The sequence below is a fragment of the Gadus chalcogrammus genome, chromosome 10 (genome assembly GCF_026213295.1).
Source record: "Gadus chalcogrammus isolate NIFS_2021 chromosome 10, NIFS_Gcha_1.0, whole genome shotgun sequence".
NCBI classification, from domain to species: Eukaryota; Metazoa; Chordata; class Actinopteri; order Gadiformes; family Gadidae; genus Gadus; species Gadus chalcogrammus.
The window spans coordinates 4,439,569-4,457,255 of NC_079421.1; the positions used below are offsets into that span (position 1 = coordinate 4,439,569).

The window sequence follows — 17,687 nt, forward strand, 5'->3', positions numbered from 1 at the left end:
CGTCTTTTGATGGCGCAATTATTTTTATGTGCGTCCCGTCAATAGCACCGACCACACCGGGCATACCTGCAATTGCCATGAAGTTGTCTTTGATCCTGTGTAATTGTTGAATGTCCAAACGGAAAGTTTATGGCACGGCTGACTGATGGTTGCGATATTTTTAAATCGTCGGCATTGCAAAGTTGCATTTACCCTGTTGCTAAATAACGTAGTGTGGCCAAACATTTTATTTCGGGACTAATCGGATTATTCCTGTTAGTCTGGGATGTTATTGCATTGCGATTAACTCCACAACAAGTTTAATACCCTAACATTTCGTCTCGCAGGCATTTACGATTCTTTGTGAATAGGTCTTACTGAGTTAGGAGTCCTCTTGAGGACTTTTAAGCTCTCCTAGACTTAGGTGCTACTTTTAGGCCTAAAATACTTTGTGAATGGCTCTTAGTGAAAAAAGTTAGGAGTCCTAAATTTAAGAGTGACACGCCCATTATTTTTAGGAGTTACTCCTAAATTCGGCAGTTAGGACCTACTTTTAGCCCTAAAATCCTTTGTGAATACGGCCCCAGACGTGGAGTAGTGGTTGACAGCCCAGGCTCATCTCTTAGAGCCTCAGGCTGCAATTCCTCTCAGACACCGTTTGACACCAACATGTTCACAAACAGGATTGAACCTTGTTTAAAAAATAGATTTTAAAGCAGGGCGAGTTGAAGAAAGATCATTGGTGATGATGTTCGGGGAGCCTTGGATTGCCTCAACAGATGCTGTGTGGTTAAACACACAACTACAAACGGAGACGTTATACAACAGAGATCGACACACAACCACACTCATTCTCTCTACATTTATTTAAATGTTTTAACAAATGTCTGCCAATACACGTGTAGACAGGGATGTTGGCTAAGAGGACATAGTGATGGCTCTGTTCCAACCAATCTTGTTCCTCCTAGCTCCGCCCTGTGATTGGTCAGTCGGTAGGCCCCATGGACCTATAAGGAACGGCCTAGTGAGCGTCTCCCTGTCTGAAGGTGAAGTCCCGTCCTTACATGTCCATCACCTTTGGTCGCGTACACGGTAGGTTAATGAACTTTTTAAAAACATATTGTAAACTCATGTTAATCACTTACGTAGGATTATTTTTTAAATAACGGATTTGAGCGTAAACTAGTTATTTGGGGATCAGTTGGCCGTTTCACTTTCACTTTGACGCCGCTTTTCTTAAATAGGAGTCTCGCTCCTGTGGTTTCAGGTCGCATTATTCAGCTCTACTGTCACCTTTAGTAACAAATCAACTATGGATGAGTTCCTTCTCCGTCATGTACCCGGCCGTGTATTAATGTTTAAGTGTAACTAACTCCATATATAGAATAATAACCATGTCAGAGAACCGTGGCGATGCAGAGGAGCGAGGAGACAGTGTGGACGCCAAATTCTGGCCTCACAGGTAATACCCTATTGGACCCTATTGAAGATACAGAGATAGTGCTTAGTCCTCGCAGATAACTAATAACTGGACCCTAATGACGATCGATATATCACTAGTCGGTTATCGGCATTGCAGAGGAAATTCCTTTGCGAAGTCATGGTGCATGTTTATCACAGTGAGTAACGTAAGATAGAAACAGTACACAAGTACCCAAGCACACAGGACGTAACCCCAACAGAATAAACTACAGACACATGATACATTCTGCTACTCCAAATAGAACAATTTAGAGGAGAGAATGAATGTTGGTGTGTTGATCTCTGTTGTACCACGTCCTCGTTTGTAGTTGTGTGTTTAACCACACGGCATCTGTGTGTTGAGGCAATCCAAGGCTCCCAACCCCCCTGACAAGGCGGGGCGAGAGGGAAAAGCTGGAGCTGGTTCCGGGGACGCCAACCGCTACAGAATGGACTACAAAAGCATCGGAACCTGTGTGATCATCAACAACAAGAACTTCCATGAGAGCACGGGTAAAGCCCCCATTATGACTCCTCATACACAGACATCGCAAGGCGTCCTTCCAAGGCCAGGTGCGATCCAGCGTTCACACCTGGCCTCTGAAGGACGTGTTGTGTGTCAGATCGCAGCCATACTGCAGACCGCTGTGAAGGACATGGATCAATGTTAGTCAAGTGTCTGGACTCATCACAATCGACCTAAGGCATTTTATTTAACAGTCAAGTGACTAAAACATAACGACTAGAGAAGGGCTGTCTAATCGAACTGAGGGCCATGCTGAGGGATGGGAATATAATTAGGGGGCCAGACATTTATTACAATCATTATTACTCCAATGAAGATATATAATAGGCTAGTATTATAGTATATTTTAGTTCAAATATTATCGTTTTTTCCGGGTTTGCTGTTAAATCTTATCAGAAAAAAACGAATCATAAAGCAAAACAGCATTTATTAAGTGCTGTACAATGTTTTTTTTTATAACAAATAAGGTCATGTTTTTCAGCAAAACTGAAATATTGACACATGTGGAATAGGGTAAGAGATGATCGGTGACTGAAATAACAGTAACAGTCATTTAAAGCAGAGATCTGTACTGATTTAAACTTTTTGTGATCGGTTTGTCTTTGCGTTATTAACACACATTTCCCCCAGTGGAGAGGCAGAATCTTTTGTTACCTGCAACAACGTGTGTGTGTGTGTGTGTGTGTGTGTGTGTGTGTGTGTGTGTGTGTGTGTGTGTGGGTGTGTGGGTGTGTGGGCGTGTGGGCGTGTGGGCGTGTGGGCGTGGGTGCGTGGGTGCGTGTGGGCGTGCGTGGGTGCGTGGGTGCGTGGGTGCGTGGGTGCGTGCGTGCGTGCGTGCGTGCGTTTGTTTGTGCGTGCGCGTGTGGGCCTACCCATTCAGGCCAGGAAACCCGTGAGGGGACCGACGTGGATGCGGACGCTGTGGAGAGGACATTCCGCGGTCTGGGCTACAAGATAAGAAGAGAAGACGACCGGACCGTGGGAGAGATGGAGGAGCTGCTCCACACTGGTACAGGACGACGTTATGCAGCGTTTAAACTGACCCAAAGCCCTGAGTTGTAGGAGTAATGCCGCTTTTCAAAGCCTGGTCGCTAAAGGGGTCTGCACATCCCTGAGTTGCTGACCCTCCTGCACGGATGGAGAAGAAGCATAAGTTAGCGTGAAAAAAATTGGTGTGTTTCCCACCCCCCACCTCACAGTGTCCCAGGAGGACCACAGTGGCTCCGCCTCCTTTGTGTGCGTGCTGCTGAGCCACGGCGGTGAAGGGACCTTCTTCGGGACGGACGCCTCCACCGAGCTCGAGACGCTGACCGGAATGTTCCGCGGCGACCGCTGCAAGACTCTGGTGGCCAAGCCCAAACTCTTCTTCATACAGGTGGGCTTTGATGGACAGTATTATAACGTGTGGATTACTGCTGATGTGTGGGTTTATTTAGCGCACTGAGGGCGAACTCACTGTACCTTGCCCAAGTCCGTTTCACACCTGTACTGTGCTCAAGTACGATTGCCCCCCCCCCCCCCCCCCCCCCCTGCAGTACGCTGGCTTGTGCTGCTCACGCTTGACAATCTCAACTGGGCCTGAGTACGGTTGCCAGTACATTCGTCATCACGTCGTAATACGTCACCACCAAGTGTCCGCCGCTTAGTAGAACAACACAGAGAACCCAGTTAACACTTTACTGACTTTGAGGCTTATTTGGAGTCGTTCTACTCAGTCACAGCCCTCTCTCACTGAGCGTTTATACACTGCTAAATAGGCCGTTTTATGCACGCTTTTTTCGCGGCACAGCCTTTGCGTTTACACTCCCCGAGGTAAATTGCCTGCTTGAGCTAGAACCCCAATTTACCCCCCCGGACCTTGCACACATTGGTGGTTATTGGGTTTAATTCTGTTGTAAATGCAACTGCTCCGCGGTTCCACATAACACTGTCTACCAGTCACACCGGTATCACAGTAGGGCTTTGACTCCGAACTTCGTTATTCGAATATAATACGAATATCAAAAAATTAAATCAACATTTTGACAAATATTAGGCAGCCCTTAATATTAAAATCTGTTATGGGCAGGGCAAGAGGGAGAGACGTCGGAGAACCCGACGCAGTCTATTCATAATATTGTAATGACCACGGAAGAGGCAGTGAATGAAGTATTGATTAGACCGTGATTTATTAGAAACCTAATAAACCGTTGGAACGCGCAAGACCGGTAACCATAGCAATGCGGTAAACAAACCTTGCGAAGCCCCATCCAGGTCTTACTGAAGGCATTTAATGGTCAAAATATCATTAATAAATATTCTAATATGTTCGAATATTAATATTAATAAACAAACAGACTTCGAATATGATTTTTGGGCAAAAGTCCAAGCCCTATATCACGGTAATGTCAAAATCCATACCGTAGCGCAAATTCACACCGGTGTACTTTCTTTACCGTTTATACCGTATACACCCCTGCTATTGATGATTCAACACTACCCTTCTAAGACCAAGCTATGGGACTCTAAACTAGTCTCGCCTTATCTCCACCTTATCTGAACATTGTAACTATGTATCATTTAAGTTGTATGTCTGTATTAGCTTGTCATGTTAAGTGTAATGTCTTGTTTGTGTTCTAGTATGTGTAGTATGAGATTTGTGTTGTAGTATGTAACCATTGTCCTGTCTTTTATGTATTTTGAAACGTGTTGCCGCAAGTCTTTTTCCCTGGGAGAAGAATTACTTTACCTCAATGGGACTTTTCCTGGGTAATAAAGGTTCAATAAAATAAATTAATGAATATAAATCTCTGCTAGGCATGTCGTGGCTGCTGTTTGGACGATGGCATTCAAACGGACAGCTCCAGTGACGAATCATTGGATAGGATTCCCGTGGAGGCGGACTTCTTGTACGCCCACTCTACAGCTCCAGGTAATCAGTAATCTCTGCTGTCTGAATCATGAGGCGATCAAATGCCAATCGTGGTCCTTTGGTCACAAATAACATATTGTATGTTTCCGACATTATGATCCTAACAATCTATTCATTATTTAATCATTACTGCCCATTCAATTGCAGTTATTGTGTAAAGACTTTTCCATACCAGATAGTTGTTAGCTCTGAATACGTGTGTCCAGACAAATACCCCCCCCCCTGTCCAGCAGCCCTGGCCCAGGCCAATCACAGCCTGTTATCAAATATGGGGCGGGTTTTATACGATGACATCACAGAGGACGCCTTTCAGGCACTCCTTGAACAACCGAGATGGATGCCACTGATTTCTTTGCTTTGCTACTGATTGGTTGTAGATTTATCCAATTGCGTCCAGAGGGCATTTCGCCCCTTGGAAATCATAAATGATCTGAGGGGTTCAAGACTGAAACACGTTTTCTGAATTTGTGGATTTCAGGCTAATCATCGTCAGTACCCTGTTGTGGATTGTGTCGTGGGGGGTAGCTGAAGTGTACTCACAGGGGGTAAATATTAAAAACAATAAACTCTGTATTAAATGTCTCGTACATGATCTCCCCCCAGGCTACATATCCTGGAGGAACAAGGGCAAAGGCTCCTGGTTCATGCAGGCGCTGTGCGAGATGCTGAATGAACACAGCAATCAGCTGGATCTGTTGACGATCATGACGTGGGTCAACCGCAAGGTGGCGCGCGACTTTGAGTCGTTCACCGAGGATCCAGGGAGCAATAAGAAGAAGCAGATGCCATCCATCACCACCACATTGACCAAGGACTTCTACTTCCGTTGATAGTTGCCAACTGATGGAGTCCGTTTTGGGACCGTTAAAGTGATCCGATTGATTCAACTACGGGTGCTGAGGAAATTATTGGCTGTTTTTTTGTTTCTTCAGGTCTGTCCTGTCTGTGCTTGTGGTGGATGGGAGAAGCATTTGTTGCTGTCTTTGCGAGCTATTTGATTGGAACTGGGGATCCTGTGCTTGCTTTGATATACTTTATTTCTATGCCACAAGGTGCTCTGGAGATGAACAGCTGTGGCCACATTTTAATCACTTATTTTACATAGAATTCCTAGATTATTTCAGAATTTATTGAATTCTACAGGAAAGTGTATATTGCTTTCACTCCAATGTGAATGCAAGTCTTTTAAATGTTCAACAACCAGTATGGTGCTTGAGTAATATTGGTTTGTTTTTTACTGTATTAGGGAATATTTTGAAATTGCACTTTCAAGCAAAATGTACCTTTCAATTTGTTTATGAAAATACTAAATTAAAAGTTAACCTGAATGACGCATGACTCCTCAGTCATTTCTCATATAACAAGACCCCTTACCTTTTAGGGTTAGGGGTCCATTATATATCCTGTTGATCTGGGGCCGTATTCACAAAGGATCTTAGGGCTAAAAGTAGGTCCTAACTGGCGAATTTAGGAGTAACTCCTAAAAATAATGGGCGTGTCACTCTTAAATTTAGGACTCCTAACTTTTTTCACTAAGAGCAATTCACAAAGTATTTTAGGACTAAAAGTAGCACCAAAGTCTAGGAGAGCTTAAAAATCCTCAAGAGGACTCCTAACTCAGTAAGACCTATTCACAAAGAATCTTAAAATGCCTGCGAGACGAAATGTTAGGGTATTCAACTTATTGTGGAGTTAATGCGCGATGCAATAACATCCCCGACTAACAGGAATAATCCGATTAGTCCCGAAATAAAATGTTATAAAAATGATAAATTATAAAAAAATATATATAACTTATAAAAAATAAAAATAATTGCGCCATCAAAAGACGAGGACGTGTTCGTCAATAGGAAGAAAGTGCATTCCATCAACACGCAGGTTGTTTTTGATGCAAATTTTAACATAGCCTACTGGATGTTGTTGCAAAGTGGCCTGGATCTTCAGCTACCCATGATTCGCGCATTTTAATGGTGAGCGGTCTGAGGCAGCTTTTTGAGATGTACCAGTTGGGTGTCACTTGCTGGGTGACAGTGACTATCCATGCAAGACGTGGCTCTAGACACCCTACCTCAATCCACAACCGGGAGCACAGTTAAAGTGTAACATGTAAGTGATTACGCAGATTACGTATAGTCCTATGCGTAAAACACATCGTATTGGCTCTTTGCGAGCACACAAACATACACGAAATGTTGTGGAGAGAGGAATTGGGCAGATGAAACGTCGGTTTCATGTCCTCCACGGCGAAATACGCCTCACCCCAGAGAGGGCAAGCACAGTAATCACTGTATGTGCCATTCTACACAACCTCTGCAAGCGGAGGAACATTCCACTGCCAGACGATGATGATGATGGCGATCAACATTACAAGGAATTTGGCCGTGTGGAACCGAGTGGACAGGCATTTAGGGATCACTTTGAAAACACATTTTAGGTAAACACCTTGGCACAAATCAGTCAACACTTGGGTAGTTCGTAACATTTATTTTATTTTAGATTTTACGTATTTTTATTGTTTGCTTTCTCTCTCTTGAACGTGCAGGCTACAATATCATTATCGTGGTCTGCACAAAATTGTCATCATGCTTGTATTCTGCTAACTGCACTATAACTACTTAATAGGAATTAATTTCTAGCCTAGGCTATTTCCTTGTTTTTCGGTGATTCAGTGGGCTCGTCTGAACAACCAATCACCGAACTGACCGCTTCTAAACTCGTGCACGAGAATTGACGTAATCCATAGCAACGGCGCGTCACTCTTAGTTCACTCTTTGTGATTTATCCTTAGTAAGAGTAGGTCTCAGCGGCTTTGTGAATAACTTTTAAGAAAAAACTCCTACGTAAAATGTTTTAGCGCGAGTTAGGAGCACTCCTAGCGGTAAGATAAAATGCTTTGTGAATACGGCCCCTGAGCTCATAGGCTACATGAGGAGGGACAGCCCAAGCATGTCTGTCATAGACTGGCTGAGGCCGTGATTCCTCTCGACACCATTTGACGCCAGTCCATGTACACGTTCTCAAACCGGCTTGGAATCTGTTACCAGCCCGAGGCCCGTAGTCCAGACTGGAGCTGAGCGCAGAAGACTTGCTGTTGTTGGGAAAAATAACCTGCTGAGTACATCACATGTACATTATAAATATAGCTAACTCCTACCCTAGCCTGATGAGCACATCACATGGACACATTACAATATAGTCAACTCTTGCTCTAACCCAACGAACACAAACATGATAATATATAGTCAGGTCAAGGCCGGAGCTGAAGGCCCCATCTCCCAGGCTGGCAGATGGTGTACACTCAGACAATGCACCAGTCATCCTCAAGAACGGGAGAGCCACATTAATTTATCACACAGGAGACATTTTGAGAGCTCTTCCCCGTTAGGAGGAACCAAGAGATACCCCTGCCCACACCAGGGGCCTGAGAGCCACATTAAATGATCACACACGAGACACTTTGGGGGGGCACTCCCCCGTTTTAATTTATCACACCGGAGACACGAGGAGCTCTCCCCCGTTACGAAGCTCTCCCAGGGCCTGGGAGCCAAGACCAAGCAAAACACACAGAACCACACACACCTCAAACGCACACACCTCATCGAGAGGAGGATACAGCATAAAAACTGTACCACACAGGGACTCTGCACCTTCTTCTGAAGCAGACCTTCCACGGAGGCGAAACTCCGGACGAACCATCAGCGCTGATTAGGGACTTAGACATATTCGATTTCTCACGCTTTATGACTCTGTATAACCGTTGCCACTTTACTTAATAAATCCAAGGTCCTCGTGCCGACAGACTTTATTACCTCTCCGTCTCATTTCATCTGGACCAGTAACTAGACAGACCGTTTTTCCCCACAATTTGGTGACCACCGACGTGATTTTTTCTGAATTGAACCGCAACTGGGAAACGAGAGACGGAGAGCGGCACGGCCTCGAGACCCCGGAGCACCGGAAAGATTCCTGCAGCCTCACCTCGCGTACGCCCAACAAAAGGTAGGCAGAACCTGTTGATAAAATCCAAACTCTGCATAGTTATATAGGAACCACATTAGGAGGTGAGACTGTGAGAGCGGTTCGCTACGGGATATCTCGTGGGGACGAATAGAGTTGCATTCCAGCATTTCCCCATAAACCCGATTGACCCTGAACGCGTGACACATCGAATATCGGCTCGTTGCATGGTGAAAGAATACCCTCGAGACCATAGGGCCTATAAGAATCGGGCATAGTGATACAAGACTACCGATGGCCAAGTAATGGATGTGTAATAAATACACCTGTGTCTTAAAGAGGGTTAGGGTCCCCACCGGTGTCTTAAGAGGGTTAGAGTCCCCACCGGCGTCTTAAAGAGGGTTAGGGTCCCCACCGGTGTCTTAAGAGGGTTAGGGTCCCCACCGGTGTCTTAAAGAGGGTTAGGGTCCCCACCGGTGTCTTAAAGAGGGTTAGGGTCCCCACCGGTGTCTTAAAGAGGGTTAGGGTCCCCACCGGCGTCTTAAAGAGGGTTAGGGTCCCCACCGGTGTCTTAAAGAGGGTTAGGGTCCCCACCGGCGTCTTAAAGAGGGTTAGGGTCCCCACCGGTGTCTTAAGAGGGTTTGAGTCCCCACCGGCGTCTTAAAGAGGGTTAGGGTCCCCACCGGTGTCTTAAGAGGGTTAGAGTCCCCACCGGCGTCTTAAAGAGGGTTAGGGTCCCCACCGGTGTCTTAAGAGGGTTAGAGTCCCCACCGGCGTCTTAAAGAGGGTTAGGGTCCCCACCGGTGTCTTAAAGAGGGTTAGGGTCCCCACCGGCGTCTTAAAGAGGGTTAGGGTCCCCACCGGTGTCTTAAAGAGGGTTAGGGTCCCCACCGGCGTATTAAAGAGGGTTAGGGTCCCCTTCTTTGTTTGTGTATTAAATAATTCTATGTCTTAAACAGGGTTAGGGTCCCCACCGGCGTTTTAAAGAGGGTTAGGGTCCCCACCGGCGTCTTAAGAGGGTTAGAGTCCCCACCGGCGTCTTAAAGAGGGTTAGGGTCCCCACCGGTGTCTTAAGAGGGTTAGGGTCCCCACCGGCGTTTTAAAGAGGGTTAGGGTCCCCACCGGCGTCTTAAGAGGGTTAGAGTCCCCACCGGCGTCTTAAAGAGGGTTAGGGTCCCCACCGGTGTCTTAAAGAGGGTTAGGGTCCCCACCGGCGTCTTAAGAGGGTTAGAGTCCCCACCGGCGTCTTAAAGAGGGTTAGAGTCCCCACCGGTGTCTTAAAGAGGGTTAGGGTCCCCACCGGTGTCTTAAGAGGGTTAGAGTCCCCACCGGCGTCTTAAAGAGGGTTAGGGTCCCCACCGGTGTCTTAAGAGGGTTAGAGTCCCCACCGGCGTCTTAAAGAGGGTTAGAGTCCCCACCGGCGTCTTAAAGAGGGTTAGGGTCCCCACCGGCGTCTTAAGAGGGTTAGAGTCCCCACCGGCGTTTTAAAGAGGGTTAGGGTCCCCACCGGTGTCTTAAGAGGGTTAGAGTCCCCACCGGCGTTTTAAAGAGGGTTAGGGTCCCCACCGGCGTTTTAAAGAGGGTTAGGGTCCCCACCGGTGTCTTAAGAGGGTTAGAGTCCCCTTCTTTGTTTGTGTATTAAATAATTCTATGTCTTAAACAGGGTTAGGGTCCCCACCGGCGTCTTAAAGAGGGTTAGGGTCCCCACCGGCGTCTTAAGAGGGTTAGGGTCCCCACCGGCGTCTTAAAGAGGGTTAGGGTCCCCACCGGCGTTTTAAAGAGGGTTAGGGTCCCCACCGGCGTTTTAAAGAGGGTTAGGGTCCCCACCGGCGTTTTAAAGAGGGTTAGGGTCCCCACCGGTGTCTTAAGAGGGTTAGAGTCCCCTTCTTTGTTTGTGTATTAAATAATTCTATGTGGTAAGAAGGTTAGAGTCCTTTATCAGGGTTAGAGTCCCTTTGCAGAGGAAACGGTATGCCTGGGGCATGAGTGACACACAGAGAGACAGTGTGTGTATGCGCGAGAGAGAGGAGACAGAGTGAGAAAGACTGTGCGTCTCTGTGCGCGTGTACGCAAGAGGTTATGTTTCTGTGTGCGTCTGCGGGAGACAGAATGAGAAGTATGTTGATATGTTTTTGTGTGTGCGTCTGCGAGAGACAGAACGAGAGGTCTGTTGATATGTTTCTGTGTGCGTCTGCGGGAGACAGAATGAGAGAAGTCTGTTGATATGTCTCTGTGTGTGTGTTTAGAGGAGACAGAGTGAGAAAGGCTGTGTGCGTCTCTGTGCGCGTGTACGCAAGAGGTGACGTTTCTGTGTGTGCGTTTGGAGGAGACAGAATGAGAAAGATCTGTTTAGGTGTGTGTGTGAGAGGGAGCGAGAGAGATACACAAGGAGAGCTAAAGTCGGAGGACGACCAGAGGGACCATTTTCCCTCTAGACAGTTGGAGGTAGCGATAGAGTGCGTGTTTTTCTAACAATGAACGGTTGTTTCAGGACCACGAGAAGGGACTCTGTATGGTTTTCAGGCCCAGAGTGTAATCCCCTTTCCCATATGTGTAGTCCTCCCATTTGAGGTCCCCGTCCACCATATTTGAAGTCCTCTACTCCACCTCATGTTGTAGTTCCCCTCCCTAGAATTGTATGGAAGTTAGAACCTGTGAGGGTGTTTTGGTTCGGCCTGACGAGGCCTGTACCAATTTCGGTGGTCAGCTTCTAGTTTTGTGTATATAGAAATTTGGAAAGGTGGAGCAGTATTATATATAAGTTATATATAATAAAGTGAAAAGTTATTTGTGAATGAAGGGACAGAAGGATCTTTTTGTGTGTGAGAGATAGTTATTAGGCCTTGTTCCATGATGGGGAGTTGAAGATGTTGCATTCCAGGCTTATCTGTTAACGGTCCTAGCTGCTGCTTGACCCCAAGGGGAGTGAGGAAGGGTGAGAGAGAGAGAACACATTTCCCCCCCATTTGTCGACCTACACCATTCAGGCAGTACAGAGAGACACAAACACACAGTACAGAGAAAGGAAATAGAGAGTGTGTTCAACTGAAAGCGTGTGGTGGCCATACGCCATAAAATACCACATATCCAAGGAATACAGGTAGAGCTCTGTTGAGTTTTCAGGTTTTGATAAATTTGTAGTTCCCCGTCTGCCATGTTTGAAGTTCTCTGTAGTCTCTGTCCATAGGTTTCACCTATAAAGGTTTCACCTCTGCTGGCCGAGAAAAGGAACTACCACTGGTTTCTCCCACACCCAGCCCCCGGAGCACGCGCGCTCTCAAGGCGTTATGGCCGCACCCAACGTGGGAGGGAGACACGCAGAGAGAGAGAGAAGCCACATTCCACCCTTATCTGTTGTCTTGCACCAAACAGCACCCCGTACTGAGGAGGGAGAGAGAGCGTGTTCTCCTGAAGGAGGGAGAGAGTCACAGGGAGACACACAGTGGATATTCACATTATGGCTAATTTGTTTTAGTTTTAGTTTTGTTTTTTGTCTTCCTAGGACAACAGTTATCATTCATGATGATGAACATCGAAGTTCATGAGGAGGTTAGAAGGACAATAACGTTGATACTTTAATAGGACAACAGTGATGCTAATCTAATGCAATTAGACTAAAGAAGGTGTTGCTATTAACTAAGTGATTAATATTATTTTCACACAGGAAAGAATAATTGAATAAATATGGATATGATAAAGATGAGAATAATAATAAAAAAAATAAAACGTAATATTGATAAACTGTACAAGTAGGACAACACCTATTAAAATATGGGGCATATCTCTTTGGTCAAGGATGACAGGTGGATTAGCGCTACATCTGCTGGGAAGGGATCCTACATGCTATGTTGTCAATTTGGATTCGGAAGTAGTGGGTTTACCTTTCAAATGCCACTACTGCTGCTGCAACACTTTAATAATTTTAACTCTGATAAATGACTTTTTGTTTTATAGTTTCCCTGAGGTGTATTCATTACGCACACACACTTGGCTGCATAGGGCAGTTGGGGCTGAAGACTCTGTCTCCATCCCTCCACTTTGCGATCTATACCACCATATAGGTGGGGATTGATTGTATCTTCCAGGTATGGCATCCTGCAGCGAGCCAGTATGGAAGGCTGGTTAGCCAACGACGGGTAAGATCCCACCTTGACACCCGGGACGACCTAAGGCAGGCACAGTCACGATTACTTGGCAGAGTCGCTGTGGGCACTGGCTCACTTGATCATGAAGTGACGAGCTGCAACAATCATGGGAAGTGCTAGGTGGGGTGTAGGGTGGAGGAGGAACAGGAGTCAGATATGTCAGCTCTTGCAGCAGAGGTGGTCTTGGAACGGGGCATGTCGCGTTTTATTTTATTTTATTTTACCTTTGTGGTATAGAAGGCCACTAACGCATGTACGTTTTTTCGGTTTAGTGCATGACTTTGGAACAGCGTGGTTTCAGGCGGCTGATGGTAAACCCACCCATATTGGGCTTTGGATTTGGACATACTGGTTTCGATTTCCCTTCCCAAAAGATTGGTTTCAGTTTGCTGATGCTTAAGGTTAGACGTTTCGACGTTGGTTGTACCAACGGCGTTCTTAGATTTGCTTATCATTTAATGCGCATGGATTTGACCATTGCGCAAGGAGGTATTGAGGAGAATTAGGAACATTTTTGAAAACAAGGTTTTTCTTCACCATACTTGCAAACAATGATTGACATCCAGCTAAATGAGTGTGAAATATATGAAAAAACAGTGTTCAACAGATGGGTAGAAGCAGTCCCATCAAAAGACCAAAGTGCGGCTACAGTAATCAAGTTTCTGACTAGAGAAGTCATGCCAAGGTTTGGAATTCCATCACAAATTAGCTCGGGCGATAGGGCAGCGTTTATTCAGAAAACACTCAAACAAGTGATTCAACATCTGCATGTCAAATAAAGACTAGTCTGTGTCTACAATCCTCAAACCACAAGGTATGGTGGAGAGAGGAATGGGACGCTTAAGACAAAGATTAACAAAATTAAATTAGAGTACTAAATTAAAGGACTAATGCACTACAACTGACACTAATGAGTTATCGCATGAAAACTAACAGAACGACACATCTAACCCCGCATGAAATGCTTTAGGGTCGACCCATGCCTTCACTTAACATTCGAGGGTCCCAAAAGGGACTTCCATTAGAGTAATTAGAAATAGAATTAAGGAAAATATGTTTGAACATCTAACTGTTGTACATAAGTTTGTAATTCCAGCAAGAGAAACACAAAGTTCCAGGGCCAGAGGAGGAGCCAGATGCAGACACGCCCGGAGCCGACCAACTACCCAAGGATGATGCAATCAGATTTCGGCAGGGTTTGAATCAGTCCTGTTTTGGTGGTCCACTATTAACAAAAATGTTGATTGGATAAATAGTATATACTATAATCAGCAACGTTTTGTCAATTTTTCCACGGATAAGGTCAAGGGACTATATAGATAAAGATATGCTATTGGCAGAGCAAGGAGGGGTGTGTGGGATGATAAAGACGACATGTTGTCGTCTTTATCATGTGCCAATAACACAGCACCGGATGGGTCGGTGGCCAGGGTGCTGGCAGGGTTACAGTCCCTCAGATTAGATTTGGCAGAGAGAATTCCGGCATTAATGACCCCTTCACAGGATGGATGGAGAGCCCAATGAGCGATGGGCGCTACAGGTGCAGCAGGTGCCATCCAAGCTTACCTGGGGATCGAGAGTTTGGACGAGGGACCACCAGAGGGGCCCGACCTGATCTGGCTGGAGAACATGGAACAGACCCCTGCACCATTGTCCAAGAGCCCCCACGCAATGCAGCGCACCAATACATGAAGATCACGTGACCCCCCCCCCCCTTCCCCATCCCAGCCACTGCAAGCGGGCCCCACCACCGTATGCTGAAACCCCACCACCACACCCCCCTCCCCCCCGCCTGTGACGTGCTAGTAACCTCTCCAGGTGGGCTGCCCCATTCCCGTCCCCGCCAACGGCACCACCCCCCTCCCACCTGACGCACCCACGTCGCCCGGACCAGGGATCTGCGTTCCGGTACCAGGGGCTGCGGCCCGTTCCCTTAAGGCTTGAGGGCGCCCCTGGCTGTATTCGCTTCTGTACGCTTCACTGTTTTTAGCCGCTCCCATATCTATGCCCACGTCTACGCAACCGACGCCGGGAACGCAAATGTTGTTGTTTATATCGCTGTCCCACTATGGATGGAGCTCGGGGATACACACGGGCGAGATTCCAGGGGCCTTTATTGCCCGTTTATCAGATGAGGTCCTGAGCGCAGTTGAATAAAAGGGTCTAATGCTCAGGTGGCGCCTTGCGACCACCTGCCCGTGATGACGCTCAGGACTATTCCGTGGTTTCAGTTGTTCCCGTGCCCCGGGCCTACCCTGGATACCCCATGCGTGTGATTGCTTATTGTTACACGACCAGTTAACTCCTCCTCACATCCTTAGTGTGTGGTCATCTAGGGATGGGTTGAGGGGGATTGCCATTCGTTGTGTACCTCATATCTTTCTGATATTATTATTATTATTATTAAGGGACACGTTTCATGGTTGCATTTCTTTCCTGTGATTGTTATTGTGTAGTGTTTGTGTGATTGTTGCATTTTTGTTTATATCGTTATTGTTTACTGTTAGTTTTATTGTTGCATTTTGTTGTTATTATGGTTTGGTGTTGGTTTTGTTGTGTGGCCAGCTTTGTTGTTGGTTGTTGTTTTTTGGTATCGTTTGATATTTGTTTTTGTATTGTTGTATGCTTGTTGTATGTTTGTTGTGTATCATCTGCTGCCAGTATTGTTGGCATTGTCTGCTCGCAATGTAAGGCCGGGGTGGATGCCACCCCCTAGGTGGGGTGTGTATGGCATACCCATGTCTGAAGCATGGGTAGCGTTTCTCCCACGTGGTTCCCCATACACCCGGTCCAGCGAGTTGTTTTAGTCCCATGCTCATGGTTGTTTGTTTTTATGATCGTTTTGCCTTCTTTCTGTTATTTCTAATGGTGTTATGATGGTAGTCCCGTGCTGGAGTCCTATCCCTCGTACCCCTAATGAGTAAAAGTCGTCTTGCGACGACTTGAGGGGGATATGTTGGGAAAAATAACCTGCCGAGTACATCACATGTACATTATAAATATAGCTAACTCCTACCCTAGCCTGATGAGCACATCACATGGACACATTACAATATAGTCAACTCTTGCTCTAACCCAACGAACACAAACATGATAATATATAGTCAGGTCAAGGCCGGAGCTGAAGGCCCCATCTCCCAGGCTGGCAGATGGTGGACACTCAGACAATGCACCAGTCATCCTCAAGAACGGGAGAGCCACATTAATTTATCACACAGGAGACATTTTGAGAGCTCTTCCCCGTTAGGAGGAACCAAGAGATACCCCTGCCCACACCAGGGGCCTGAGAGCCACATTAAATGATCACACACGAGACACTTTGGGGGGGCACTCCCCCGTTTTAATTTATCACACCGGAGACACGAGGAGCTCTCCCCCGTTACGAAGCTCTCCCAGGGCCTGGGAGCCAAGACCAAGCAAAACACACAGAACCACACACACCTCAAACGCACACACCTCATCGAGAGGAGGATACACCATAAAAACTGTACCACACAGGGACTCTGCACCTTCTTCTGAAGCAGACATTCCACGGAGGCGAAGCTCCGGACGAACCATCAGCGCTGATTAGGGACTTAGACATATTCGATTTCTCACGCTGTATAACCGTTGCCACTTTACTTAATAAATCCAAGGTCCTCGTGCCGATAGACTTTATTACCTCTCCGTCTCATTTCATCTGGTCCAGTAACTAGACAGACCGTTTTTCCCCACACTGTTCAGGCAGGGAGACGAAAAGCCTAAGCAAAAACTAGACCAAGTGATCTAAAGAGTTTTATTGAGTCACCCAGTGTGTGGGTTGAATATGAAATTTACGGAACACCACAGATTAGGGAATTGTAAACAGGCACTTAGGACCCTGCAAGTGTAATTTAATGTAGAGTAAGTGGAACTAAACTAAAATAATTTCTGATATGTTGACATTCTGTGGGCAAGACCTTGGAAAATCTAAATGAAAAATGAAATGAAAAAAAAAATAGGCTACGAAAGAGACAGTGCGTCAATTTGGAATAATCCCGTTGACTAAATCGCGTAATTAACGCGTTGACTTGCCCAGCCCTAAAAAACAAAACAAACGAAACAAACGCATCCTTCTGTCACGTATTTTAAGAATCTAAGCTACCCACACATAGACCCAATGAGACAGGACCAAACATATAAGCCGTAAATACTATACATAGCCACAAGGGGAGCAAGACCTTATTGGAGGCTGCTCCAGCCACAGTTAGCAGCGCTTTTATATATACGAAGAAGCCGAAGCCAGTACGGCACCCCGGCCACGCCCACTAGGCCACGCCCAAAGAGAAGAGAGAAAAGAACAGAACAGAACAGAACAGAACAGTACAGGAGAGATTTTCAGCGACACCCGCGAAGGGTCACGGGCCTCTGCCCGTGGCCCATAGTAGCCAGAGTTATTATCTCTCACACGTGTTCTACACGATTCCTAGAATTCCCTCCGTATAGCTTCACTTACCATGCCGACGACTTTATAATAAATGAAGTGAGTTCAAAGCAACCCGGGATTGGACAACTTTCTTTGAGAATATGCAACACTTCCAAGAGGAAAACTAAACGAACAAAAAAACTAACCAAAAAACTGGTTAGAGATGGCCCGTCTGACCGCCGTTCCTGTGGGATGATCCACCGTGATGGGGTCCACCACATCATCTGCCACCAATGACACATGTGGGGCTCTCTCTTTGCGAAT

General features: G+C 46.3%; 1 protein-coding gene across 3 annotated transcripts in view; it reads left to right on the plus strand.

The window, feature by feature from the left end:
* The first annotated feature begins 981 nt into the window (after positions 1 to 981).
* Positions 982 to 17,687, plus strand: part of LOC130390106 (caspase-3-like) — a 32,932-nt gene continuing 16,226 nt past the window's right edge. Inside the window, exons 1-7 of one of the 3 annotated variants that reach the window (XM_056599834.1) lie at positions 1,007 to 1,068; positions 1,363 to 1,441; positions 1,805 to 1,953; positions 2,847 to 2,975; positions 3,166 to 3,341; positions 4,763 to 4,877; positions 5,481 to 6,281. In XM_056599834.1, the coding sequence (XP_056455809.1) occupies positions 1,044 to 1,068; positions 1,363 to 1,441; positions 1,805 to 1,953; positions 2,847 to 2,975; positions 3,166 to 3,341; positions 4,763 to 4,877; positions 5,481 to 5,707 (900 nt within the window). In that variant the 5' untranslated portion in view covers positions 1,007 to 1,043 and the 3' untranslated portion in view covers positions 5,708 to 6,281. Of the gene's footprint in view, positions 1,072 to 1,362; positions 1,442 to 1,804; positions 1,954 to 2,846; positions 2,976 to 3,165; positions 3,342 to 4,762; positions 4,878 to 5,480; positions 6,282 to 17,687 lie in introns of those variants that run through there. The other 2 variants (XM_056599837.1, XM_056599833.1) reach the window with 2 other exon arrangements.